Source organism: Priceomyces carsonii, assembly GCF_900007245.1.
Source record: "Priceomyces carsonii strain CBS4050 genome assembly, scaffold: Debaryomyces_carsonii_scaffold_7, whole genome shotgun sequence".
NCBI lineage: Eukaryota > Fungi > Ascomycota > Pichiomycetes > Serinales > Debaryomycetaceae > Priceomyces > Priceomyces carsonii.
The window spans coordinates 758017-784636 of record NW_026946680.1 but is presented as its reverse complement, the minus strand read 5'-3'; the positions used below and the strand labels follow the sequence as shown (position 1 = coordinate 784636).

Genomic DNA, 26620 nt, shown 5'->3' with positions numbered 1-26620 from the left:
ATGCTGCAAACGCTACTTGTGCGTATAATCTTTACATTCGACTGTAAATTTCGATGATTTATATATCGTTGATGCATGCTGAATAAAAGAAGAAAGCCATATTCAGAAAGAGAAAGTAGCAAGATGCTTGATAGGGGAACGCTTCCCAGTTGATAACGAGCGTATTAGATATCTTAAACGGTTTGTCTTCCCCCAGAAATATCTAAAGTGCATTTATTTATCAGTTAGACTATACATGAACATAGAGAGATGAAAATAGCTCAGTATTGGATCGGCCATAGTTTTCGGTAAATCAGTGGTAGCTAAGATGATAAATTTGTGCTGCTTGCCTCATCGATAAAAAGTCACAGCCTCATGCTACGTCACTAATAGATTATCCAAATAATATGAACGAAGTGTTTATACTGATGCTAAAGTCTACCAATCACCAGGAACACATTCTTCATTTGGTTTTGGTATGTTTCTTTGATATTTGGTACCACCTGGTCTAAGCGGTGGAATATAAGGGTCCGGTGACTTCCATTCATTCAATTTGGCTTCAGCCTTCGTGAAAACAACGTCTAAGTCAGTTGGATCGGTGATGTCCTTATTCGATTCAAATGCATGTCTTATCTTTATTGTCTCTGTTCTGTAAGCATCGAACTTAGTATTGTTGTCAAACGCTGTTCTCAAGGCCCTCCTAAATAGAGAAGCTACCCTCTTTGAATTTGCCTCTGTGAAGGGTAAAATGGGACTAGACATTTTTCTCTTGCTTAAAAAGCTTTTAATAAGTAGACAGAATAGTGTTGATCAGATTCTTTAGAACGTCATTGGCTCAACAATTTGTGACTAGATTCAAATTTTGTATGCAGGTATAAAAGACATAAATTATTGAATTTTTATACGAAGGAACCTTCTATATAATTTAAGTACATCAAAAACCTCTTACCAGTGGGTTAGTTGCGCAACAAACTAGAGATGTGAAGATATAAATCACCAATAAGAACATACAAAATAAAATTAAAAAAGAAGAAGGATGAAAACCTAGAATTACAAATTTTCTGCAACACACATCAAACTACCAACAAAAGATAAGATTAATCTGCTCCTTACCTCGTTGATATCCTCTGGAACTAACCAAATCAAAGCACCTAATTTTCTGGCAATTGAAATGGCAAGTTTAGCGTTTGCATACTTTTCTTCCTCTGATAAATTGTCACCTTGGAACACTAAGTCATAATCAACGTAACCAGGTTTTAATCCGTGTAAAACGTCAAGCAAGAATACACCCGATGACAAAGAATGATCTTTGAAAGACCTAACTGTACCAGTATTACCTCCCTTAGTAATCATACTGTTAGCCCACTTCAATATATCCGAGTCTGAAATATTATGCTTAGAGTCACTCAAAGACGCCAAAGTATTAGAGATATTTCTTCTCATCAACTGCCATACGAGACCCAAAGTTAACAATTTATTACCATCCACAATATCAGATCCTTCAATCCCAACTAAGGAGAATTTGTTGGCCTTACCAATCTCAACAGCATAGTTTGTATTTTCTAGAGCCTTAAAGCGAGACACATCCGCACCTCCTGGAGGTCTCTTGTTCACGTGCTTGAAAGATACAGATCCCGGCATTACTTTGTCGAAGGCTTGCAAAAGTATCAAACCATCTTTTAAATCCTCAAACAATGAAATTATAGGTGGGTCAACATCAAGAGAGTTAAGCCATAAAGTGAAGACTCTTGCTTCCCTCTCTCCTTCGGCATCGAAATCTTCAATCTCTGGTTTTTCGTCTTCTTCAATTGGATCCAAACCGGGATAAGTATTGAATAGATGAGCAACAAAGGCTAAATTTAACTTGGGGTTCCCTGAAACAAGGGAAGTAGGAGTCAAATATTTTCTACAACCAATTTTTTCTGCATTATTCAAGACCTGCTCAGCCCTCCTAATCAAATCCGTAGTTGATAATGGCCCTAAGTCGCAATGTTCTGGTTGTAATTGATGTAACAAAACAGTGTAATTTTCACCATCGCTTACGTCCTTAGAGAAATTCGTTACTCTTCTTTGAGACCCGGCATTTTTCAAATGGTAATTAAACCAACGTAACAATATTTGCTCAGGTGGTAACCTCAAGAACTGCTCAAGTGTTTCGTCCTCCTCCAATAAACGGTACAATTCAGGATGGAAATTAATATCGACTTTTGATAACAACCCTCTTCTTATTATTTGCCAGATAAGACCAAGAATCAAGTGTTCCTTTCCATCTATAATATCGTCTGAATGAACGTTAACGACGACACATCCAATAGCCTTGGCTGAGTTAATGACTATGTTTGCATTTTCGTTCATTTGAAAGTTGTTTAAAGGTTTTTTAGTGGGTAAGTTCAACACCCTAGTATCGATGGTGTCTGGAACTGAATCGTTGATCAATTTCGATAACACTAAACCATCTCTACATTCATCGAATATTTGAAATGTCTCTGTATCAAATGGTAATCTATTGCCAATATCAGGATCTCCGGTCAATACTGAATTGATGTGTCTCGTGAACTCAATCCTCTCTTCATCATTAATCGTATGCGTAGTACCAGATGTCTTACCAGAAAAATATGACTTGTGGGCCGTGTTAGCCGTTGCAACTGGTGCTACCCCAATAGACAGTGATCCAGCAGGCAGCTGTACTCCTGCAGCTCCACTATTTGCTTCAGACGCCGATTCTTTGAGCTTAGCAATCAATTCAACGTAGTCATCTAACTCCACATGACCAGAAGCATCAACATCGACATTTTTCAAGGTTTCTCTGGCTTCATCGTATGTATAGTCACCTTTTTTGGAAATGGAATTATAAACATCCAATTTCTCGACCCAACCCTTGTCATCTAAATCAATTGACCTAAAATCTTCGATAATATTGAATAAATCTGACTGATCCAATACTGGGAATTTCTTTTGAAGCTTGATCACGTTCATAGTGTACGATTTCAGTCTTATTCCTATTAGCAATACTACAATTTAGTAAATGTTATTGAACCAGGTTTCGCTGAGGATAACGATACCAGCATTACAGGACTGCATCTGACTAATTTCGTGACTTTTATTGAAAGGCTCAGCAGAATAATAGGAGAAAGAAACACATTATGGCCATGACCGAAGCTACGTAATGGCGGAAGCTAATGAATTTATATATCTCTAATTGGGATCATCATCACTTATATCTCCGTTTAAAGTAATCTTTATTTAACTCTGTGGTTTTTACCTCTTCACAATATGCATTACTCTCAACTTAATCTCGCTAGCGATAACTTGAGCCAAATATTATAAACCAAATTTTATCTTACAAGAATTCTTGGACTTTGATTTATCAATGGGTCAAAATGACGAGAATAAGAATGACAGTTACCCAATTGTAGGGAATGATTTGAAGCTGTCACAAGAGGGGAACCAGCAGCCTCTGTTTCATATTGAACAGGTTCAGCTTCAATTTAGTCTTGACTACACCTTAAAGCAGTTACTAGTGAGGTCTAATGTGATGTACCTAATTTCTAAACGAATTATTTACAAGATCAAATTGGACAACCCGACCGAAGTATACAAAGTAAATGTTACGGGAACATCTGAAGAAATAACGAAATGCTGGTTACATCCTAGTGGATTACATTTAATTGTTCAAACCTACGAAAACAATTATTATTATCTACACGATTCATATCGTGAACTTAAACCCTTACCTAGGCTAAAAGGATTATCTGTGAAGTTTATTGCATTTTTTGATAACCATGATGGGGCTACTACTGGCGATTTTTTGCTTGCAACTGAAGATTCTATTTATTTGGCAATGATAAAATCCCACACTTCTGCTGGACAAGAGAACAAGAGGGATGATAAGTATGTGAAACAGGTTTATAAGAAATTGCACAACATATCGGGCTTAGCTTTCTGCAATAACAATTCGCAAATTGTTTTGTTTTCTGATAGCTCTGTTCACTTTTGGGACTGCTTTGATACCTCATATTCAGAGTTAACTAGAGTCTTTAAGACCACTCCCAAGTCTTTAGATTTGTCGTCATCTGATGGTCCTTCGGTTTTTGAATCGAATGGACAGGAATATCTCTTTACATTTTTGAAATCAAAGGAAATTTATACTAATGATCCTGAAATTTTATTGTCCAAGACGGAAAAATTAAACGTCACTGAGCAAATATCTGGCAGCATCGTCATAAGTGATCATCATATCATAGCTCTTAATGATAAACGTAACAAACTTTTAGTGATGAACAAATTATCAAAAAAGGAAATCACCTTGAATCTCAACGATTTGTTAGGCACTGATATTTCTGTATTGGCGATTACGGCTGATTATAAGGCAAAAACATATTGGGTTTATTCAAATTCTGATATCTATGAGCTAGTCATTGAAAATGAATCTGTATCTGTTTGGTACAATTACTACGTAATGGGTAAATATGATGAAGCCCTAAAATGTCTTGAGAAAAAGGGTACTAGTTTTCAAAAAGATATGGTATTGATAAAGCAAGGATACGACTATCTTCAGCGAGGTGGATTCGCTTTAGGTCTTATAGAAGATACTTTGAGTCGTGATCTGACGAATCTTCAGATCAAAGGAATTAAAACTTTAGCTCATCTGTCAGAGCCGTTTGAAAAAGTTTGCTTGATGCTTCTTAATTTACAGAGCTCAGATGCGAATGCTAAAGGTGGTATAATTTCTGATAAATTGTTAATAGAGTATTTGTTGGTGAAGTTCAAGATTGCCCGGGATGTTGAGAAAAATAGGATAAGAATTATAATTTTGTCCAGTTGGATCATTGAAAGAATGCTAAGAGTAATGTACCGATTACAAAATGAAGTTGAACACAAACTTATGGATGAGCCAAAATCATCGGTGGAATACAAAAAGTCAACCCTCGCAGACTTGAATAACCAGTTTATGAGTTTTTTGAAATCCAACTACAAGATCCTTGACAAAAAAACGATATATAGCATCATAGAAGAATTGTACTACTATCCAAAGTTGATTTACTATGCAGAGTTGATTGGCGATTTCGAGTTTATATTAAATTACTATATTAACTTGGAGCAGTGGCCAGAAGCCATAAAGACTATGATTCGCATATACACTAACGATACGACTAGTGATATTATATATAAGGTATCGACTGTGCTACTTATCAACTCCCCGAAGGCTACAGTTAATGCTTGGTTGAAGTTCAACTCACTTGACTATGAGAAGTTACTCCCAGCTATCTTCACGTATAATAAGAATAGCAGCAGTATTTCCTTGAGCAATAATGAAACGATCTACTTTTTGCTGAAACTCATTCACGAAAAAGGAATTAATAACAGTTATGTTAACAATTGTTACCTCTCTATGCTAATCACATACCCGGCAACGGATAGTATTTCAAAAAAAATTGCCAACAAGCATATCAATAAGTTCTTTAATTTTGCTAAATTGGAATTTCCTAAGAAAGACTTGCTCTATGACTCAAATCTTATATTGAGGTTGTGTTTACGATACAATCATTTCCAGCCTGCAATACTTGTACTTATTAATGATATGGCTCAATTTGAACAGGCCCTTAAGCTTGCATTAGATAATGACTTAGTACAGCTAGGTGAGTTTGTTTTGAGAAGTTATAATAAGTATTTAAGTGACGAAAGAAATGGAAATCAAGAAGACGATTTTGACAGTAGATATATTGGCAAAATTAAGCTTGATGAGGAAAGTTTTGGAAATAAGAAAAAGCTTTGGCTAATGTTCGCTAAATACTTGATTGAAGGAGCTTATGCTGGTAAGTCTTTTGATATAATATTGGGAAAACCTCAAACCGGGAAAGAAGAGCCAGAAATAAATGGGAAAGAGGAATCAAGCAACAAAAATGGTACATCTATCGAAAAAGTAAGTGAAGAAATTGCTGGTGTCGATGTAGAATCAAAGAAATCTAATTATCGACTGAAAGAGCTTAATAGAGTATTGACTTTTCTTCTAAATTCCTCAGATATAAATTATTTGACATTAAAGGACTTGCTACCTTTATTCCCGGAATCGATTAATATTAATAACTTTCAACATGAGATTGTCAAATCATTGAATGACTATAATAGTAAAATTGGACAACTTTCAATGGAAATGAATGAGTCACTTCAAATTTCACTGAAATTGAAACACCAGATTTATATTGGCCAAACCATAGAGGAGAAAGGGAAATTGCTAACCATAATAGAGCCTGGGGAACCCTGTAAGCTTTGTAACAACTTATTGGTGTCGAAGAATTTTATTTGTTTCAAAAATTGTCACCATAATTTTCATAAGAGCTGCTTAATAAAGTTTTATCTAGGCATCAACTACAAATTCAAAAGTATATTTGAGACTTTCAAGCGAAGTCCATCTTCGTTGAATAGAAATGAGCTTGATGACATATTACTTAAGGAATGCGTACTTTGTAATGAGAGTAATATCAATTTAATTGATTATAATCTTATTGACGTTAAGGCTGATGTAAATGAATTGAAACAGTGGGATCTTTAAATATATAGGAGCATTTAACTAAAATTAAAATGATGATAATTTTAGTTTATATACATTTTCTTAAAAAATATGCAATTTTAGCAATAATGTAAATCATTTACTTGTATGCTTGACTTAGATTCAAAGAATCAGATGCATTGTAATGAAAAATTTCAAAGAGGCTTACTGAGACTTCATTTTCTTGAAACTAACTGAATGCCCACCTTTGGTTGAACGTAAATGATTACTGGATACATTTAAATTTGCAGTCGCTTGGTTTTGCCCAATCAAAAAAAAAAAGAAAAAAGACCTAAAAAAAAAATTATTTCTACTCATCTCATTTTTTAGTTTAGAAGAAAGGGCCAGATAATAAAGCACATAAACGGAATGGGTAGAGTGCAAAAGAAAAACAGTAAAGGTCGTTTGGACCGTTACTACTACTTGGCTAAAGAAAAAGGATATAGGGCTCGTTCGTCTTTTAAGATAATACAAATTAATGAAAAGTATGGTCACTTTTTGGAGAAGTCAAAGGTCGTTATAGATTTATGTGCTGCTCCCGGATCATGGTGTCAAGTAGCAGCAAACTTGTGTCCCATTAATTCATTAATAATTGGTGTCGATATTGTTCCTATTAAGCCACTACCAAACTGTATAACGTTTCAATCTGATATCACCACTGAGGATTGCAGATCTAAACTTAGGGGTCATATGAAGACATGGAAGGCAGATACAGTGTTACATGATGGTGCTCCTAATGTTGGATTGGGATGGGTACAAGATGCATTTACTCAATCTCAGTTGACTTTACAGGCTTTGAAGTTAGCTGTGGAGAACTTAACGAAAGGTGGAACATTTGTCACTAAAATCTTTAGATCAAGAGATTACAATAACTTGATGTGGGTCTTTCAACAGCTTTTCGATAAAGTAGAAGCCACTAAACCTCCAGCTTCGAGAAATGTTTCAGCTGAAATTTTCGTCGTTTGCAAAGGATTCAAAGCTCCAAAGAAGCTAGATCCTAGGCTATTGGATCCGAAAGTGGTCTTTGAAGAAGTAGAAGCAACGAAAGTCAATAACGAGGCTAAAGTTTTCAACCCAGCTAAGAGTAGGAGACAAAGGGAAGGTTATAATGAAGGAGATTATTTATTATTTCATGCAATGCCGATTCTTGAGTTTATACGAAATGAGGATCCTATCAATGTGTTAGGTACTCTTAATAAATTATCAGAACCCGAGGAGGACGAAAAAGAATGGAAGATTTTAAAGAAACTGAGACTTTTTTCTGAAGAATTATTAGAATGCATGAGAGATTTGAAAGTACTCGGTAAGAAAGAATTCAAGCTAATTTTAAAATTTAGGAAACAGGCAAGAGAGTTACTTGGATTGGATGACGAAAAAGACTTGTTGAAGTCGGAGGTTGAAGTTGAGCCATTGACAGAAGATCAGGAAATAGACAAGGAATTGCAAGAGCTTACAGATAAGCAAAAGCAAAAAGCTAGAAGGCTCAAGAAGCAATCAAACGAGAAGAAACAAAAGGAAGTATACAGAAATCAGATGAATATGTTGACAGACATGAATATTGGTCTTGATGCTGCTCAAATTGGTGCAGATTCTTTGTTTAACTTGAAAACAGCAGATAAAACAGGTCAATTAGCTGCCTTATCGAAGGGTAAGAAGAGAATGATCTTCAACGATGAGGAAGTAGCTCAAGATAACGAAATTCATATAGGAGATGACGAAGAAATGGAATCAGCTGATGAGATTGATGAATTAGAAGCACAATTGGATGATATGTATGACTCTTATAAACAAAAAAGAGCAGAAAAGGACGCAAATTACAGAGCGAAGTTGGCAAGAAGTAATGAAGATGAAGGTACTTGGGAAGGAATTAAATCTGATGAAGAACAATCCGACGACGAGAAATTTGAAGTGGACGATGAATCGGATTCAGATGACGATGAATACATCTCGTCTTTAATTGCGGAAAAGAAAACTGAAGACGGGTTGACAAAGAGTGCACAAGCCTTCTTTGCATCAGATTCAATCTTCAATGAATTCGATGACAGCTCGTTATTATCGGCTATTCAAGAGAAAAAAAATAAAGAGGATGTCAAGACAGCTGAAAATAAAAGTTTCAACGAAGTCAATTCACTTAACTTCTCCGAAGACTCAAGTAGCGATACTGACTTTGAGGTTGTCCCTGCAATAAAAGATCGGGAACATCATGATGATTCAGATTTGAACGATGACGCTACCTTCGGAAACGAAAAGAAGCTCACTGAGAAGGAAAAAGCCGATCTTGCAACGGTAGAGGCGATGACACTAGCTCACCAAGTTGCTCTCGGTAAGATGAGCAAGAAGGATTTGATAGAAGAAGGTATCAATAGATATTCGTTTAGAGATAAAGAAAATTTGCCGGACTGGTTTCTTGAAGACGAGAACAGGCATTCTAAGATCACGAAACCCATAACCAAAGAAGCAGCGCATGCCATATTAGAGAAGCAGAAACAATTGAACGCGCGCCCTATCAAGAAGGTTCTTGAAGCTCAAGGTCGTAAGAAAATGAGAGCTTTAAGGAGACTTGAGAAGCTAAAGAAGAAGTCCGATACTATTAATGAAGATTCATCAAGAAGTGAGAGGGATAAGGCCGAGGAAATTCAGAAGTTAATGAAGAAATTGACGAAAAAGCAGAAACAAAGGCCTAAGACTACAGTTGTAGTCGCTAAGGGCGGAAACAGAGGATTAAGTGGAAGGCCAAAGGGTGTCAAGGGTAAATATAAGATGGTTGACGGTGTTCTTAAAAATGAGCAAAGAGCCCTTAGAAGAATAGCTAAAAAACACAGAAAGAAATAAATCTACGTTTCACATCAAAAGCATATTTATTTATAGCAAACGCGTATAATTAAAACTACATTAACAAAGCTTATTAAATTTATAGTAGATAAACCTAGGCTGTAATAGATCGAAATGTCATTTGATATCCCTAGTGGGTTTGAAGACTCATGAATGTGATACTTTAACCCACGAGAATAACCACGAACTCACCTAATCAGGGAAAATTTTTTTTTTTTTTTTTTTTTTTTTGTCTTTTCCTCTCAGACAGGATAAGAAATATTGCTAATTTACTTTTTTTAAGAACGGGCCCTTTATAGCTTAATAACAAGATTTCTACCACTGCACAGTGATAGCAGGAACTATCTGACGGGGCAACATAATTCAAGCTACTATTTTAGTTAGCGTCCATTCTTTACTGCATTTCAAACCACTGTATTTTATTTTTAGAGGGATAACCGGAAGATAGAAGGGGTTGAACATTTTTATTCATTATTTGAGAAGAAGAAGAGGAAATAGAAGACGAAGTAGGAGTTAAGTATATCTGAGACGAAGTTTTAGCTCTGATCAATTTTTTTTTATTAATCTGTTTGCTTTACTTTCGAGAGGAACCTCAGAAGTATGTCAGCTTCGCAACACTCTCTTCAAAAGACTCCTTCGATGGGTAAGAGACATAGGCATAGGAGGTCGGCGGCAATATCCGGTGATTTTGATATTATGGGCTTAGGTTTATTTTCACCGCCGTCTACATCTGGTTCTTCCTCAGTACCATGCTCAACCAGAGATGTTGAACATTCAGAATTGGATAAGCATTTTCAGTTCAACAACAAAGAAGATTTTACTAATCGTCCGGTAGATGACGAGTTTCTATTTCCCACAAAGACTCCAGAACTACCGACTGACTTTTCGCCACGCAACTACACCTCACCTCCACGATGCGCAAATTCTTCTTACGGTTTGAACTCTCCAATAAAATTGAATCATAAAAGATCTTCTTCAGCTCATAATACACCTAGCACAAGATTTTTTTTAACCGAAGAAACAACCATGAATAACGACAACGTGCCAGATGCAGTAATAGATCTTGATGAAATATTAGAGAGTAATTTACATATTGGTAACCATTTCAGCAGCCATCAGACAGGACAAAGGGACAAATCACACAAGCGAACGGAGCTGGCACCTGATTTCACACTAGATGATGATTTTCTTGCGTCACCTTTCTCGAGATTAAGCTCTGGTCCTTTTTCTTCTTCCCCCCTTTCAGTCCCCCCTAATAACTTACTCCACCAGACAATCCAAGAGCAAGTTTCCTGTTCGACAGAAGAGGATGAAGAAGAAGAATCCGATCTTGAATTTCTAGGATCTGATCAGGAAGCAGAGCTGTTCACTAATCCTCAAGTTGCTTTAAAAGGACTATATTCAAACTCATCAGCTAATTCGTCAAGCACTTATTTGAATAACAACAGATATCAGAATAACAATAATATGATTGAAAAGTGTCTTTCGAATTCATCCAGGGAGTCTGGTCCTAGTGCAACCTATAATGGCACTCCCTATTCAAGTAGCAAGCGATCTGGAGCTAAGGCTAACAGATATCAGTCTTTTTATGACCAATCTTACAAGATATCCAATGCTTTGAAAATATCTAGCTCTGAGAGTATAAATATTGTAAGATCAGGTTCTATCAATTCTAGCATCAAAGATACGAAGTCTTTAGGACATTCCTCGAGTTTGCCTAGCTTGAAATCTCATCTGAAGCGAAATCAAATCCTCAACCCTTCCAAACTCGGAGAAGTGATTCTTCCTTATGCCGGTATGAATACCGAAACAAGAACTCTGGAGGAAGAGAAATCATCGGAATCTGCAAATACTACATCCAATAGCTGCAGTTCCAGTTTAAAGAACCTGGAGATAACAATAATAGATTCTGGTTTACCAAAATCGAATTCTCCAATTTTGAAGTCTACCCATCATGGAGATAATATAATAAAACCCGGTATGCAAATGCAAAGTATCGCCAGCGAACTTGAATCATCAAACAAGAAACCAATGCAGACTGAATCATTTGAATTTAACTATACGGATAAAGATGGAAACCTGCCTACAAGCATACAATCCAAGAATCATCAGGTATCTGTCACGAGTAATCGCAAGAGTACTACCACGAGTCCAGTAAGTGTCATATCTTCGACTGTTATATCGACAAGTGGTACTTATCAGTTGACAGATTATTCTACTCTGACGGTCCAAGACGATCTGAACTTACCGAAGACTACCTTAGCAGTGACGGGAGATCTGTATCCCGAAAATTCAGAGGCTCCCGCTCCCTGTATCATTATAAGTAGATCAGATGACGAAGCGTGTTCAATGACAAATTCGACCTTTAAGCAAGACGATGAAATGGGCAATGGGACAAAACTGCCTGTATTGTCGAAAGATAATGTACAGGGCGGCATATCTGATTATACATTGCAAAGGTCTGAAGATGATTCCACGCAGCTTTCGACCGGTAATTTCAGCTTTCAGGAGGAATCTTTGTTGGTTAAATCTTTACGACAGATTAGCCCCGATTCTACTGAGCCAACAAATATAACTCATCAAATAGCGAACAAAAGTGAAGGTCATAAGAAGTCGAAATCATTTTCCACAATACTACAGGACTTTACTCCTACATTCTCGAAAGGCTCGGCTCTGGGCAGCTCTGACAGTCTCGAAGTTCGAACGAAGAAGCGTCCTTCAAGGTATATTAGCTGGCTTAAAAGAAGGTAGCTTTAATCACGTGATTAGTAAAATTTGTATAGATAATTTCGAATAAATTACAGATAACTACTTTTCTTATTCAGATTTCTAATGTATGAGTTATCACAGAATTTTATAGAAAACTTGCACCAGAAATATGACAAAGCTTTAAACGCGGGTATTATTCAGTTTAATGGTGATCTTGCAGAGAATGAAATAATTCATAGGAGAATACACAACTCAACAATTGATTTTCAGTTGACTTTGTTAAAATCCTTGATGCATAGACCAGAGAAAGGAACAAAGGAAAAGGATCCATTTGCAAAGCCTGAGCCAGAACTCACCATTGAAGATACTTTCGGAAATGACGGTGAATTCAAAATTTTGTTTAATAAGTTTCCTGTTATTCCATATCATTTTATGCTTGTGACTAAAACATTTATGTCTCAAAACACCCCATTGATGCCACAAGAGCTCTTTGCAATTCTCAAAATATTATTAAAGCTTAAAACATTAGATTCTCAAAGAAAATGGTTTTCATTTTACAATTGTGGAGACGAAAGCGGAGCGTCCCAGCCCCACAAACATATTCAATTTATGACTTTTCCAGAGAATGATTTTATACCATTTCCTGAAATGCTAGCAGATGCTAGTGACACACACGTTCCGAAAGCAGGAATGGAGCCATTGCAGAGTCCTGACCTTCCCTTTGCCCATTTTGTGGCAAAGCTACCGAGTGACCTCAATGACATGGATGAAGAAGATATTGGAATGTATTTCTCCTTTCTACTTCAAAGGACTTTAACTGTACTTAGAGAAAATAATGCGAAGAGTATATCGTATAACTTTTTGATGACCACAAAGTATATGATGTTGGTTCCGAGGTCATGTGGGAAATATAAGGAACTAGGAATTAACTCATGTGGAGCGATAGGCCTTTTTTTGTGCAAAAATGAGGAACTTTTTAATATGATTAAAGAAGATGGACCAGAGGCAATACTTGAACAAGTAGGTTTCCCAAATACTTCAGGCGAAGATGCTACTGAGTATCACTATTAATCGAACTCTCTTTCTCATTATGTTATATTCGATATATTACCAAATTAGGAAGTCTAGAAAAGAACCAATAAAAATAACACAAATACTTTATAGTTTTTCTCTTTATTATCGAAATTGCCTTTTTACATCTTTTATTAACATTAAAAAATAGGTAATATCATAATGGCATCTGTCACATCTATTGTTAAGGTAGCTGATTTCATATTATCTAGACCGACATTGTCGAAGGTAGTCGTCCCAATTGCCAAGACGTTTGTCTCCTACGCAGGCTACAGGGAAATGGGTTTGAAGTAAGTAAAAAGCTAGGAAACAATTCATTAAAAACATTGCAATACTAACAATATAAGGTTCGACGATTTAATCAGTGAAGAATCTCCCATCATGCAAAAGGCTATCTCAAGACTTCCGGAAGATGAGATCTATGCAAGGAACTTTAGATTCATTACAGCTCATCAATGCTCATTATCCCATCATTTGTTACCAGCAAATAAAGCTGTGAAACCTGAAGAAGATAAGCATTATTTAATTCCTTATATTTTAGAGGCAGAGAAAGAAGCCTTTGAAAAGGCGGAGTTGGATAATATTAAGGTATGAGCTTCCCAGCAAAAATTTTTCATGAAATGCTACATATTATGTTTGGACTATAGTGAGATCAATACATATAGTTTAAAAAGCTGTTCAACTAGAAGAAATCGTAGTAAAGTATATGCGTATTCTAACTCAAATAATCTATAAATGCTAAAAATCTATAATTAACTTTCCACACCCTTCGCTTTACGGTGGCACTTCTTACGTGCGTGAATAATCTAAATAGACATTCCAATTCTAAATTTCCGAAGCTGCTCCAAGGCTAGGAAAGTGACAATTGTGTGTGGTCCTAATCTAATAAACGATGGTAACCAGCCTCTAAACATGAAACCTATACCCTCTGTTCTGACTGCATGCAACAAGATGGACAGTGCACTTCCTTGATTTGCTCCTTTGGCATTCATGATTCTAGTTTTTACTACGTCAGCAGGAGAACATACAGTAGTGGCGACGAGCCCAGCAAGTAAAGATGCACTAAAATGTGTAGATTTCTTAGAGGGATCGAAATGGATCGTTTCTACCAACAATTTCTTAGCCAAGTCATAAGTGACTACTTGGGAGGCAGTCATTAAAACACCTCGCACAAGATTGGGAAGTAAACCTCGAAATAATGACAGAACTTTCTCTTCCTTAATGATGCGGAAAATTCCATCTAGTGCGTTTCTGTAATTTCTTCTGTGTTCAGTTGGCAAAGTAGAATCATTTTGCATTCTAATGTTCACAACATCAGAAGGATTTCCAACCAACCCTCCCAAAGCACCTGCCAACATTGACATAGGTAATAGCACCGAAGTACTTGGTTGCTTCTTGAAAGAGGTTGTATACTCTTCTTTTAAGAACTCGTATATTCCGAATCTAGTTGTTGAATAAGTGGCTTGCCTCAATAACGATGCTGTAAGTCCTGAGTAAATCTTGAAGAATCCTTCCTTAGTTATTATCTGATAAATCATCGAGACCAATGATTGACCAGGAATTGAAGCTGTCTGTAATCGAACTTTAGCCAAATCTAAGGGGTGAGTTACAGTACATGCTATCATACTAGCCGCACCCCCATACCAAAAACTAAAAAAAAAAAGTTAGGAGAAAGTTCCGACATGATTATTGAATTGGAAACTTACGGATAGTTCACCTTCGAGGAAGTATTGTTGGCCATGGCAACGAATATACTAGCTATTCAATCTGTTTTTAAGATTGTACATCAGCACAGAGAGACCACGCCGTTCCATAAGTAATTTTCTATTCAAACCTGTATATACGAATAAAATTTGTCGGACGACAAACGTGCCGACCAAAAAAAAAAAAAAAAAAAAATTAAAAAATCTAAACTCTAAGATAAACTTGTATATAATAAAATAATAGCATATATAATTTAAATCAGCTCATCAACCGAAGGAAGAAAATCCAAGCGAAAGGAGAAAATCAAACTACTATTATGAATGCTGGGATAAAAGATTAGGCATTATTCATGACGATACATCAAAGGCAGGCAAAAATTAGTATGGTAAAATTACTGTAGTTCAGATTTAGTATATAGCTTGTAAGTATTTTGCAATCACATTATTGTCAAGGTTAAAGAAAGCTTTAGCATTAACTTGGATACTAATTCTTTATTTGATAACCAACTCTCACCGAAAAAAGACATCGAAGATTGAAATGAATCAGCTCATACTCCAAAACTAACAGGACCGAGACCCATCAGTATCAGTGTATCCTCCATATCAAAAATTTTTGCATCGATTAATAACACATTGTAAAACTCATTTTTATATATAACCTTTAGCCGCAAACAATTTACGAAAATAATAGACAATGATCAAAAGACTAATAGGTTCTCTCTTACATTACTGCGAAGGCGCACAGAGTTCGAAAAGATTAATGGTGGTTTATTAAGGGAAAAACTGTGAGGGTGTGAAGAAATTATATAATTTCATTTAGTCACTCAGTTCACACTACTAGTTTTCGCTTCAAAAATATGCCATGAAATAACCAAATTTCTTATTGTAAATTTAAATTTAGAGTTTTTAATTAATCGGGAATAATTTCAATTTCGAATAAAGACATTCGCTTTGACTAAGGATTTATCGAACAGAGGGTTAAGCATCTTGTAGATGATTAAAGTTTATTATTTGTAAGGACATCATCAATATTTAATAAAAGTATCTCGAATCTCTTCATATAGATAATGGTTTTCTAAATGTATGTTAGAATTAGTACCTATTATTCGATTTTTTCTTAAATGGACTTTTGCAATTTAGATTAATAATAGCAAAGTGAGTCTTCCTCAATGATGTTTGAAGGGTATTTCAGTTATTAGTAACTACATAGATAGATTTTTTTCCTAGCAATTTACGTTGACTCTGCTACTGTATTAACTTTTCAAAAAGTTGTCTCTGAGCAATATTTTAACTTCGAGTCCCTAATTGATTGTCATCTAAACGCTTTGATTATAAATGTAAGTCTACTGATATTTCAAAATGATGTGTATAATTGATGTCCACTTGAGCTGGATATCTTACTCTACTCGAATATCTGAGGAGTTCTAGATCTAGTATGAGGTGTCACACTATTCATTCTTCTCAAGTTCATTAAGTCACTCGATTTTCTAATCTCTTTTGACGTCTCTGTCGGTCAGATGTTATGTGACTTACTGTATCTTCATAATTTTTTACATATACCTGTATTGTCTTTTTGAGGATAACTAGTTCCGCTCTAATTAACACTGTAATTACCACTTTTTAAAGATTGATAACTCTGTTAAATTGGAATTTTAGTTTTGATTGAGTTCTAAAATTGTCTCTTCACTACTCATGTTCTATCTACTTGTACTATTGCTTTCTAATGCAACATATTTTGATATTTCATTCCTCTTCTGTCATTGCATCATTACTACAAATCGTTTGATATTAATTGTAATCTTTATTTCTTCACTTCGCTTTGAAGAGATATACAATCGAAGGGGATATTTATTGAAATGCTTTATTGAAGCATGAGTCGATTTAGTTTTGTAAGACTGATAAGAGGAAGTGATATTATGAGATAGAAGGTTATGTTAAATTGTAGATTGTATTATAAAAGATTTTATTTATTTGAAATAGTTATCTTCTGTAGCTAAGCCCACTTCATCTTCTATACCTAGATAACGTGCATAAATATGAATGTCATTTGGATCAACGTGTTTACGGCTATCAGTAGAAAGCAGCTCGAGACGTTCATCTGTATGGCTTACCTTTGTAATTAGAGCTAATCCCGAAGACAGCTCGTACAGTATACATTCTCTGTCTCTTGGTATTGATGATTCTGTTTGAAATTTGTACTGCTCTGTAGCCTCTAATGTTGGCAATAGTTGGGTAAATCTTATGTTTGAAGCATAGATATCACGATTCTTTTCACTTACTTTGAGATCGAGTAGAAATTCTTCATGGGTCTTATTTGGGAGCAGAACAGATGACGGTGTTGAAATGTTTTGTTCACTTTGGGATGAATATGGTTCTTCTGATTTAGCAATAACGTCTCTGCTATGTGCTTTAGCACTGTAACCCAATTTTTCAATTTTTTCAGCTAAAAAGTTTTTAAGCCTCCTTGAATTTGCCAACTTTTTGTAATTAGGTCCATATGTGTATTCAAGAGGAAAGTGATGATCATGTTTTAACTCAGACACAATATGGCGATCTTCAGGAAGGTCACTATGGTCCTGTTTCTCGTCATATTGACTTAAAGTATCATTGCCGTTGCAGATATTTTCAAGATACTCTATATTTGATTTTCCGTTTTGTGAGGATTGTTGCTCAGAAGACGATGCTGCCTGCTTCTGTACCAAAGGATTTCGCGATTCAAATGGACTGTAGTCAAAGTTTTTGTCTCTGCTGTTGTCAATATTTGATGGAAAATATCTAGCATTCGAGTTCATATTGAACTGAAAGAGCTCACTTAAGGATTGAAACCTTCGAGGAACGTAGCTCTCATTGTACCAGTTGTCGTTATAGTCAGGATATGGTTCAAGCTTCTTTTGACCAAGGGCAACACTCGCAAACCTTTGCGCTATCAAGGCCAACGATGCTCTGCGATCAGATAAGTAGTTTTCGTTATACCAATGAATATAGCTAAGTTTAAAGCGAACATCTTTGATGAAATTTTTATTGTGCAAATAAAAATCGTTTTGCAATTCCCATAACTTTGGTTTCATGAAATCATAAACGTAATTCCCTAGGAATAGATTGATAGCTTCCTGTCTTATCAGATCCATGAATGAATTGGAATATATCCTTTTGATGCTATTCAAAATATCTCTCGTATGCGATGACCACTGATTTATTCGACGATATGAATCCATAGTATTGACTAAATTCGATCCCCCGTATTGGACAGCAATGGTATCTCCATGATCGTGAAACATTTCAGTTAAAATGTTTATTAAATCGGAATCGTAATCAAGTGTTTGAGACTCTGAAATAAGGCCAAGACTTACTAATTGGTGAGACAAGGCTTCTTTGCAAGTTATGAACTGCGCAGCATTTGTTCTATCAAGGCAATCTATGCAATTGGTTCTGATAATACCTTTCTGAATTTTGGTGGATGCTATATCAGTTCCGTTGTGGAAAAAGCCGATTTGTTTAATCGAAGAAGAGGCTATTGTTTTTAAAGGGCCAATTACATCCAAATTTTTCTTCGAGTTTTTGGACATATCGAAGCAATTGAATTGTAATTTATGCCGCTCAGGTAAAAATTGATTTAAGTAATTGATACAATTGGAAAAACTTTGATTTAATTTCAGCTCTCTTGGCTGTCTTTCTTTCGCTTTTATTAAGTTTAATATTATAATAGGTGACCCGTATCGTTCAAAAAGATTATTAAAATGAAGTCCTGAGCTTTGGTAAAATGGATCTGAAAGATTAATTTCAATAGGTGGTTTTGGTAGACGGTTTAAATCCTGAGTCCAATATAAGGGAATAGAGCCTCTATGCTGAACAAAACTTGTGTACCTTGGATTGTTGTAAAAGCCGTATTTTGGATCATGAAAGGGCGTCACCAACATGTCGGAAACTATTTGCTCCGTCTCAACTTCATTGGCTACGTTCCCTTCGTCGTTTACACCTCTTTTCAAAAACCGTGGACCAGCAAAATGGTGGGACCGTCTAGCAATTAGTGTGATGAAAATCTTTTTACCGTAGATTGAAATATTTGCTTGATCAATGAATCCATGAATGATTGGCTGAAACCACTCGTAAATAGCTACCTCATTATTTTTTAAAATAGGCTCCAATAAAAGATTATTCCATACAAATCGGTCATTTAGTTCAAATATATTGGATTGGTCGGCATGCCCTTTGAATGTATAATCGCGACGACTCATGAACTGGTATTCTGTTGCAAGCTTTTTATTTCTCAAAAAATTCGTTTGCAATGTATTTGTTATGTCATAGGTGTAACTGAAATAAAAAGTCTTTCCCAAGTCCAAGTACTTGAATATAGATAGAAGCTTTTCCTCATCGCTATACTTTTCAGGCTTCCTATAATTGACGTCTAAAGGAATTAATTTAGTTTCATCAACGTGATAAACATAATGACCTCCTAAAATAGCAACCTGACTGCACTTCGTAATAATGCTCAAGTAATACCCTTTTGTAAATTTGATAAAACCTAAAAGACCATATCCTCTAGATATCTTATGAATCCCGCCTTCTATCGAATCATTCAATTCATTTATAAGTTCAATCATATCTTTTCTAGTGTAAAAGTAGCTCTTGTCTTCAATTATTAAAAGTGCATCTGGTTCGCCCGGATCCTGGCCCACCTCAAGAACTCTAAACAAGTTCTCTTTCGCATTACTTCCAACGATGTACATAGTCTTCAAGGAGTTATATATCGTGAACCTTTGTAGAACAATTCGTTTATTATTGAACTCATGAGATGACCTGGCATCCTCCTCATCAGATTCTTCCTCACCTAGAGATGCATTTCTTGAATTATTTCCCATAGAAGAACCAGCTTCGAATGCATTAGGGGTTGGCATATGTTCTTCAATTGCATCTATGTCTCTAGCTGCTGTTGAAGTCTCAATTTCGCTTAGAGTCAGCATGTCCTCCATCTTCAGATCCGATGAAGGATTCCTTGCCAAGCTAGTAGGCAAAAAATGCCGTTCGTTCAATATGTTGTCTTCGCCTTCCTCCTTCCTCAACTCCATGATCGATTTAGAATGGGCAGACTACACAGTGACTGATCTATTGGTGTTCGCGATATCTGATCTTAGATAATTGATACTACATTATGTATGTATACAGGAGTACCGACTATTATTAAAGTTCACCTATTATGGGAATTTTCCATTTAAGACCTTGACAGTCGTAGGAACAACTCTTGTGTTTAGTTTTTGACTTTTCGAGTCCACCGCTCATATGATCATTGCTGATAGGCGAGACGTCATCGCTATGAGAGTGTTCTTCATACTCGTCCCAGTCGAGTTCAAAATCACCGAATCGATTCACAAATTGCCTTCTTTGGTAGACTGTATTAAACTTGAAAAATCTCTTCTTAAACTTATTGTTGAAAAAAAAATTTGCATATTTCGTCAACCTTGAATTTTCTTGCCGGTTCTTATTGCCTGATGGCTTGCTATTATTGGAAGGATAATCCTGCAAGAATGTATGATCATATTGATCCCAGATTTCCTTTGGGTCACCCTCTCCATAACCATCGGGGCTCTCCTGAACAAAATTCAAAGCCTTATAAAAATTCTTGAGTGGAATGTTGATAAAATACCTATAATCAGTCTCATTAACTGCGTAATAGAGCAAGTCATAATCATTAAAAAGTAGTGAAGGCTGTGATACATCAATGAAGAAAATTCTGAAACCAGATTTAAGATATAAACCTATTTCTTCCATGACAAGTTCTACTTTTCTCAATTTATTGGGAATATTTTGGTCGTGATTTTTAGTAGGAGGAACGTCAAATTCTGCAATTTTCAAAAAACAAAACTGACGTTTAGGAAGGATATCGTTGATATTTGTAGGTGGGTAGAATGATTGCGTGGATTGTTCTCCAGAGTCATTTTCGTACTTTATCTCAAATTTCGTAGTCCCTAACCCACTTCCGTGTTTAATAACTAATCCAATATTTAGGTTGTATGTTCCTGGAGCAAGCCACAAAGATTTCACATATGAAAGTAAGTATGTTCTATTGATCTCAACAAAATGGTTATAGACGTAGTTAATTGGTTCATCTATCTTATAATCAGAGTATTCAGCGAAAAGCCTTTTATTTCTCAACAATGAATAAATGTACCTCCACGAATCTTTCACATACATGCAATTAAGGTAGCCGCTATCGCTTGAACAAACGTCTTGGAGATCACTTTCGAACTCATCTGTATCTCTCAATTTAAGTCTTGAAGCTATAATGTTTCTGCACCCGAACCTAAACGCATCCAAGGTTTTTATATAAGTTTTCAACCAAGGTAGTACTTTAATAATAAGTCTTATACTTTCTTCGCCGAAGGCATTTATTATTTTATCGTAAAATAAGTCGTTGTAAAGAATATAAAAATGGGAATTGACTAATTTCAAAGAACTAAAAGGAACAATGGCTAGTAATTTGACTTGAATCTCTAAAGGGAGCTTTGAGATCATTGAGGTTTCAGCAAAAACAATTGATCTTTTTCTATTCTCCAAGTATCTTGAAGGTCGCTTTCACCCCAAATTGATTGCTAAGAAAAACTCGTGATACACGATATCGAGCAATTCCATGTAAGGTCAACTTTAAACTCAACTTCAATTATAAGGCATTCTGACATTGAAATGGAGGAAAAAGGACAACATAAAATAAACGAACACACAGGGCAAGCAAGAGCTCAAAAATCAATCTTGAGAGCATTTTCATTCATTTCAATTGTAATATTTATATATGTCCTGTTGAGATCTAAGTTCTTTCTATCAGACAATGAGAAATATGAAAGTAAAAGCGACCTTTTGACTAGCGTATGTCCTTACGCAGAGATTGTGAGACCTATATCATATTATCAGGATAATAAGACCTTAATCAAAATTTTAAATGACGAAGAATTTAGAAAAGCATCGGCCAAGAAGCTCTCAGGAGCAGTTAGAATAAAAACTGATGTGTTCGATGATAGTCCACTCGTCGAAGATGACCCCAATTTTTGGGAAAAGAAGTTTTCCCCCTTTTACGAATTTCTTGCAAACTCTTTTCCGCTCTTATGGCAACATGCTACAGTTGAGAGAGTCAATGAATGGGGTTTGGTTATTACCTGGAAAGGTGAGGACGAATCCTCGGAACCAATTCTTTTAGCAGCACATCAGGATGTTGTCCCAACCCAAGATGCCACCATCAAAGATTGGACTTATCCTCCTTACGAAGGTGTTTATGATGGTAAATCATTATGGGGCCGTGGATCTGCTGACTGCAAAAACTTGTTGATTGGATTGTTAGAGGCTGCAGAAGAGTTAATCAAAGATGGATTTAAGCCTAAGAGAACCATTATATATGGTTTTGGTTTTGATGAAGAAATTGGTGGAGAACGAGGAGCTAAATCGATTGGAAATTTTCTTCTGGAAAGGTATGGGAAGAATTCTTTCTATGCAGTTATCGATGAAGGTGGTCAAAGTATTGTCGAACAAGAAGGAGTCGTTCTTGCCTTGCCTGGTACTGGTGAAAAGGGTTTGTTAAATTTAATAGTCGGTCTAAATACACCAGGTGGGCATTCTTCGGTACCCCCTGATCATACTTCAATCGGTATCATGGCCAAATTGATTAATAGAATAGAGTCTAATCCTTTTCCACCCATTTTCTCGCCATTGAATCCTACTTTTCATGAATATCAGTGTGTTGCAATCCATTCCAAATCCTTAGACCTGAAAACGAAAACCGCGATTCTTAGATCTGGCTATGATAATAAGTCAAATGAAATTGCTGTAGACTACTTGACTAAGTCGAAGACTACCAGAGCTCTTATTGGGACCACCCAAGCAGTCGATATAGTTCATGGTGGTGCAAAATCAAATGCATTACCAGAATATGTGGAAATTGTTGTCAATCATAGGATCGCTATAGAGAGCACTGTCAATGCAACGCTTGCTAAAGATTTGGCTAATATTTTGTTCATAGCGAAGAAGCATAATCTTGGAGTCATTTATGATGGCACAGAGATTAAGCGTAAAACAAAAAATGGGTTTTTCACTGTTAAAATAGATTGGCCATTGTCTCCAGCGCCTTTAACGCCCATAAATGATGAGCACTGGAAATTGTTAGCTGGTACAATTAGACATGTCTATGAAGAAGTAGCACGCGATAGTATGCCAAAGAAGTTTAAAGATAAAAAGGTCGTAGTCGCTCCAGGTATTGCTACAGGTAACACTGATACACAGCATTATTGGGATCTAACTGATCACATTTACAGATATAGACCTGGACTCGTTGCTACTGTTGATACAAATGCGCACGGAGTAGATGAACATATACCTTTTGATTCGCATCTTCAAATCATAGCTTTCTACTATGAATTTCTTCAAGTCATTGACTCTGCTTAGCTCTGAAAACACCGCATTAATTTTCTATTTCCTTCTTATCGAAATCCACTACGGTGGTGTATAAGTCTAAATCAATTTAAATACACGTGATCCTGGTACTTGGTGTTCTTTAGAATATTCGAGAATCAAAGCTCCGGATAGAAATATTTAACTAGAATAGTTCGTATTACAATTCGAAAATCTAAAGGATATATAGACTATAGTAGTAATTAATCGAGATGTCTACCGTTACACCTACTGTCTTATGGGCTCAGCGCTCTAGTGCTGATGATGCTTCGAAAAATGTGATTTATTTGACAATCGAAGTTCTTGATCCTAAAAATGCTAAGATTGATTTGAACTCCACAAGTTTGAAACTTTCTGCTGATTCTTCAGACTCTGATGTACACTATGAGTTGGCCATTGACTTTTATGATGAGATTGATCCAGAGAATTCTCATAAAAACACTTCGAACGGGTCCCACATTTTCTTTTTATTGAGGAAGAAGAACAAGAAGGCCGAATTCTGGCCAAGATTAACGAAAGAAAAGTTGAAGTTACATTACATCAAAACTGATTTCGACAAATGGGTGGACGAAGATGAACAAGATGAACAAGCAGCTGAAGATGATGACATGGCCAATATGATGAACATGGGTGGCGGCTTTGGTGGTCCTGGTGGTCCTGGTGGTCCTGGCGGTCCTGGTGGTCTTGGCGGTGCTGGTGGTCCAGGTGGCGCTGGAGGCTTAGATTTCTCTCAATTGATGCAAAGTATGGGTGGTGCTGGTGGTGCCGGTGGCCCAGGAGGTAACTTTGATATTAGTTCTTTAGCGAGCCAATTGGGACAAGCAGGTGCAGGTCTTGAAGGTGACGACGATGCTGATGATGCTGCTGCTGAAGACGAGGGTGCTCAGGAATCTAAAATCGAAGAAGCGAAATAAGTTGCAAAACCTCACAGGGCTGTTTGAAATATTAAAACTTGATGGATGAGGTTACGAAAACTTCCATAATTATAAATATCTAAAATCGATGTAATAAGAGATCGGCTAAAGACTGACCCATTTAGATAGTATTAGTCCTAAAGGAACTAGATTACCCTTGGATTCTTTCTTTTCCTTTGCTAACCCTTCCTTTTCTTCAGTCCCCCTTACAGATTTCTTTATTTTATTATTACTAATAAATTGATCACTTATTTTCTCGAACTTCTTGCAATACTGGTCTGGATTCATCGTCCATAAATTGGGGATTCTTTTATTCCATAGAGAAGGTATATATTTGCCCGTCGCCATTACATCTGGTTCAGATAGAAAAACTTCATAATTAATATTTGTCAATCGATGTAAAAGATAGCAGATATAGTTCACTGTTTTCCCTGAATACTCCTCTGCCTTCAAAAATCTATCAACAGTGCTATTCTCAAAGACATCCAGCTGTACGTCTTCTTCGAGCGCTAAATCTCCTTGTTTCATAAAGTAGTCGAACACACCGTAAATGCCCACTACTTTTGAACTCAGAGATTTCGGCGCATACTTGGACAGATTTAAACCAGAAAATTTTGAGCTTATCAACAGCTTTAATTCGTTAATATTCTCGATCAATATGACCCTAATTTCGCAGGTTCTGTTGATTTTCCCAATGCTAGCATTCTTATATTCTAAACGGGCATTAATTAGATTTGGATCAGCAATAATCAAATAAGCAACCTTTATTGTATCATCTATACCCTCGGTGATGTCTAATATGAAATAAGAAAATTCTTGAAATGTTTTCAACTCATATTTGTATTGTATCATCAGAAGTATACATAATAGAGTGAATTAGTGATAGACTTTAAGGTCGTGCTAATGAATGCTGCTTTAGAAGTCGTGCGAACAGAAAAATGAAAAATATTCATTTGGACTTAGTCCATAGGTACGGTACATATTGTTTGAGGAATTATCAAGCACCGAAGGTAGGAAAAAGATGTACAGCTCCAAGGGAATCAAACATATAAATAGGGGTTCTGTGCCTCATCGCTCGTGGTGGAGAAAGCAATTTTCTACCACTATTTCAGGCGAAAAAACGGAGAAGGTAGAATTAACTCAAAGAGAGCTTCGTGAAAAGGCTATAGCTGACGCTCTCGCAAGAGAGGAAGAGATAGCAGCAAAGGCTAAAGCTTTGTATGAGTTGAGGGCTAAGAGTAGAGATTTAATCGATAAATTAAATAAAGCACCCTCAGATCTAATCGAATCAAGATTACAATCACTTCAACGAGATTTAGACTCAATTGCTAATCAGAGTAAAGTTAAACAATTAGATGAGGAACTAGAAGAGTTCATGCTTAGTAATATGAAGTTGCCTCAAAGTGAGATTGCAAATAGCCCGTGGGCAAGCTCTTCTCCTGAATCTATCAAGAAAAGTGAAAGTGAATCAAATGAAAATTCGGCTGTACAGAAAGAAATAAAGTCAACGGCTTCGAATTCATTCACTAACCAGTTCCCTAACTTAAAACCTACTCCAGACTATAAACCTTATTCTGACCAGGAGCTCTATTTGAGACAGTTAGCACATTCTCGCCTCACCGGCTCATTGGGTTCCTCTTTGAATAATATTTATCAGCCAAGAAATGAAGTTCGTAATCCAACGAGTATCTGCGATACTTCCATATCCACATTACTAGCTGCTGGTTGTCATATGGGTCATGCAAAGGCCATGTGGAGACCCACGACTCAACCTTTTATATACGGTGAGTACGATGGCATTCACTTGATAGATTTGAATGAAACCTTGTCGGCTCTTAAGAGGGCTTGCCAAGTTATAAAAGGTGTTAGTGAAAAAGGTGGTATTATTTTATTCGTTGGTACCTCTAGACACTGGGAGCAGCATCGTGCATTAGAGGAGGCAGCTTCGAGATGTCGTGGGTACTATGTCTCTAGAAGATGGATTCCTGGAACTATCACCAATTTCACGGAAGTAACGAAACAAATTGGTGGTGAAAAAGTTGTCGAAGTTGATATGTCGAATACTCCAACGAATCGTATTTTACTGGGTGAGCTCAAAGAGAGACTAGTAAAACCTGACTTGGTAGTTTTACTAAATCCAGTTGAAAACAGAAATTGCATAAATGAATGCATAAAACTGAGGGTACCAACCATTGGCCTATGCGATACCGATATGGAGCCGTCTTTGTTGACTTATCCTATTCCATCTAACGATGATTCGATGAGAGTTTCTTCAATGATGTTGGGGATTCTTTCAAGATCTGCGGAGGATGGATTGAGATCCAGATTAAAAGTCATTGGGGAATATCAAAGTTCAAAAGGAGCGAACTCCAAGATGTTTTCAAGGAAGCCATCTCATGATAACAGAGCTACATTTTAAGCATGTTAATAAC

At 36.3% G+C, this 26620-nt stretch overlaps 14 protein-coding genes across 14 annotated transcripts; 8 read left to right on the top strand and 6 right to left on the bottom strand.

Moving 5' to 3' along the window:
- Positions 1–417: 417 nt before the first annotated feature.
- PRCAT00006213001 (uncharacterized protein) lies at positions 418–741 on the bottom strand (the record flags this gene model as incomplete). Its single annotated transcript, XM_062956347.1, has 1 exon — positions 418–741. The coding sequence occupies one exon, from the start codon at positions 739–741 to the stop codon at positions 418–420; it is 324 nt and encodes a 107-aa protein (XP_062812858.1).
- Positions 742–1029: 288 nt separating this feature from the next.
- SAC6 (fimbrin) lies at positions 1030–2955 on the bottom strand (the record flags this gene model as incomplete). Its single annotated transcript, XM_062956346.1, has 1 exon — positions 1030–2955. One exon carries the CDS (start codon positions 2953–2955, stop codon positions 1030–1032), a length of 1926 nt encoding a protein of 641 aa, XP_062812857.1.
- A 394-nt stretch (positions 2956–3349) lies between these two features.
- Positions 3350–6532, top strand: PRCAT00006211001 (uncharacterized protein; the record flags this gene model as incomplete). The annotated part of the gene is made up of 1 exon (XM_062956345.1): positions 3350–6532. The coding sequence occupies one exon, from the start codon at positions 3350–3352 to the stop codon at positions 6530–6532; it is 3183 nt and encodes a 1060-aa protein (XP_062812856.1).
- A 366-nt stretch (positions 6533–6898) lies between these two features.
- Positions 6899–9361, top strand: SPB1 (27S pre-rRNA (guanosine2922-2'-O)-methyltransferase; the record flags this gene model as incomplete). Its single annotated transcript, XM_062956341.1, has 1 exon — positions 6899–9361. The coding sequence occupies one exon, from the start codon at positions 6899–6901 to the stop codon at positions 9359–9361; it is 2463 nt and encodes an 820-aa protein (XP_062812855.1).
- A 600-nt stretch (positions 9362–9961) lies between these two features.
- PRCAT00006209001 (uncharacterized protein) lies at positions 9962–12112 on the top strand (the record flags this gene model as incomplete). The annotated part of the gene is made up of 1 exon (XM_062956340.1): positions 9962–12112. The coding sequence occupies one exon, from the start codon at positions 9962–9964 to the stop codon at positions 12110–12112; it is 2151 nt and encodes a 716-aa protein (XP_062812854.1).
- Positions 12113–12193: 81 nt separating this feature from the next.
- APA2 (bifunctional AP-4-A phosphorylase/ADP sulfurylase) lies at positions 12194–13141 on the top strand (the record flags this gene model as incomplete). The annotated part of the gene is made up of 1 exon (XM_062956339.1): positions 12194–13141. One exon carries the CDS (start codon positions 12194–12196, stop codon positions 13139–13141), a length of 948 nt encoding a protein of 315 aa, XP_062812853.1.
- A 162-nt stretch (positions 13142–13303) lies between these two features.
- Positions 13304–13735, top strand: QCR7 (ubiquinol--cytochrome-c reductase subunit 7; the record flags this gene model as incomplete). The annotated part of the gene is made up of 2 exons (XM_062956338.1): positions 13304–13431; positions 13489–13735. 2 exons carry the CDS (start codon positions 13304–13306, stop codon positions 13733–13735), a joined length of 375 nt encoding a protein of 124 aa, XP_062812852.1.
- A 212-nt stretch (positions 13736–13947) lies between these two features.
- Positions 13948–14766, bottom strand: PRCAT00006206001 (uncharacterized protein; the record flags this gene model as incomplete). Its single annotated transcript, XM_062956337.1, has 1 exon — positions 13948–14766. One exon carries the CDS (start codon positions 14764–14766, stop codon positions 13948–13950), a length of 819 nt encoding a protein of 272 aa, XP_062812851.1.
- Positions 14767–16811: 2045 nt separating this feature from the next.
- Positions 16812–19910, bottom strand: PRCAT00006205001 (phosphatidylinositol-3,5-bisphosphate 5-phosphatase; the record flags this gene model as incomplete). The annotated part of the gene is made up of 1 exon (XM_062956336.1): positions 16812–19910. One exon carries the CDS (start codon positions 19908–19910, stop codon positions 16812–16814), a length of 3099 nt encoding a protein of 1032 aa, XP_062812850.1.
- Positions 19911–20022: 112 nt separating this feature from the next.
- Positions 20023–21354, bottom strand: PRCAT00006204001 (uncharacterized protein; the record flags this gene model as incomplete). The annotated part of the gene is made up of 1 exon (XM_062956335.1): positions 20023–21354. The coding sequence occupies one exon, from the start codon at positions 21352–21354 to the stop codon at positions 20023–20025; it is 1332 nt and encodes a 443-aa protein (XP_062812849.1).
- Positions 21355–21522: 168 nt separating this feature from the next.
- Positions 21523–23268, top strand: PRCAT00006203001 (M20 family metallopeptidase; the record flags this gene model as incomplete). The annotated part of the gene is made up of 1 exon (XM_062956334.1): positions 21523–23268. One exon carries the CDS (start codon positions 21523–21525, stop codon positions 23266–23268), a length of 1746 nt encoding a protein of 581 aa, XP_062812848.1.
- Positions 23269–23486: 218 nt separating this feature from the next.
- On the top strand, positions 23487–24188 carry SBA1 (Hsp90 cochaperone; the record flags this gene model as incomplete). The annotated part of the gene is made up of 1 exon (XM_062956333.1): positions 23487–24188. One exon carries the CDS (start codon positions 23487–23489, stop codon positions 24186–24188), a length of 702 nt encoding a protein of 233 aa, XP_062812847.1.
- A 105-nt stretch (positions 24189–24293) lies between these two features.
- On the bottom strand, positions 24294–25040 carry PRCAT00006201001 (uncharacterized protein; the record flags this gene model as incomplete). The annotated part of the gene is made up of 1 exon (XM_062956332.1): positions 24294–25040. One exon carries the CDS (start codon positions 25038–25040, stop codon positions 24294–24296), a length of 747 nt encoding a protein of 248 aa, XP_062812846.1.
- A 169-nt stretch (positions 25041–25209) lies between these two features.
- On the top strand, positions 25210–26607 carry PRCAT00006200001 (mitochondrial 37S ribosomal protein uS2m; the record flags this gene model as incomplete). Its single annotated transcript, XM_062956330.1, has 1 exon — positions 25210–26607. One exon carries the CDS (start codon positions 25210–25212, stop codon positions 26605–26607), a length of 1398 nt encoding a protein of 465 aa, XP_062812845.1.
- Positions 26608–26620: the final 13 nt, after the last annotated feature.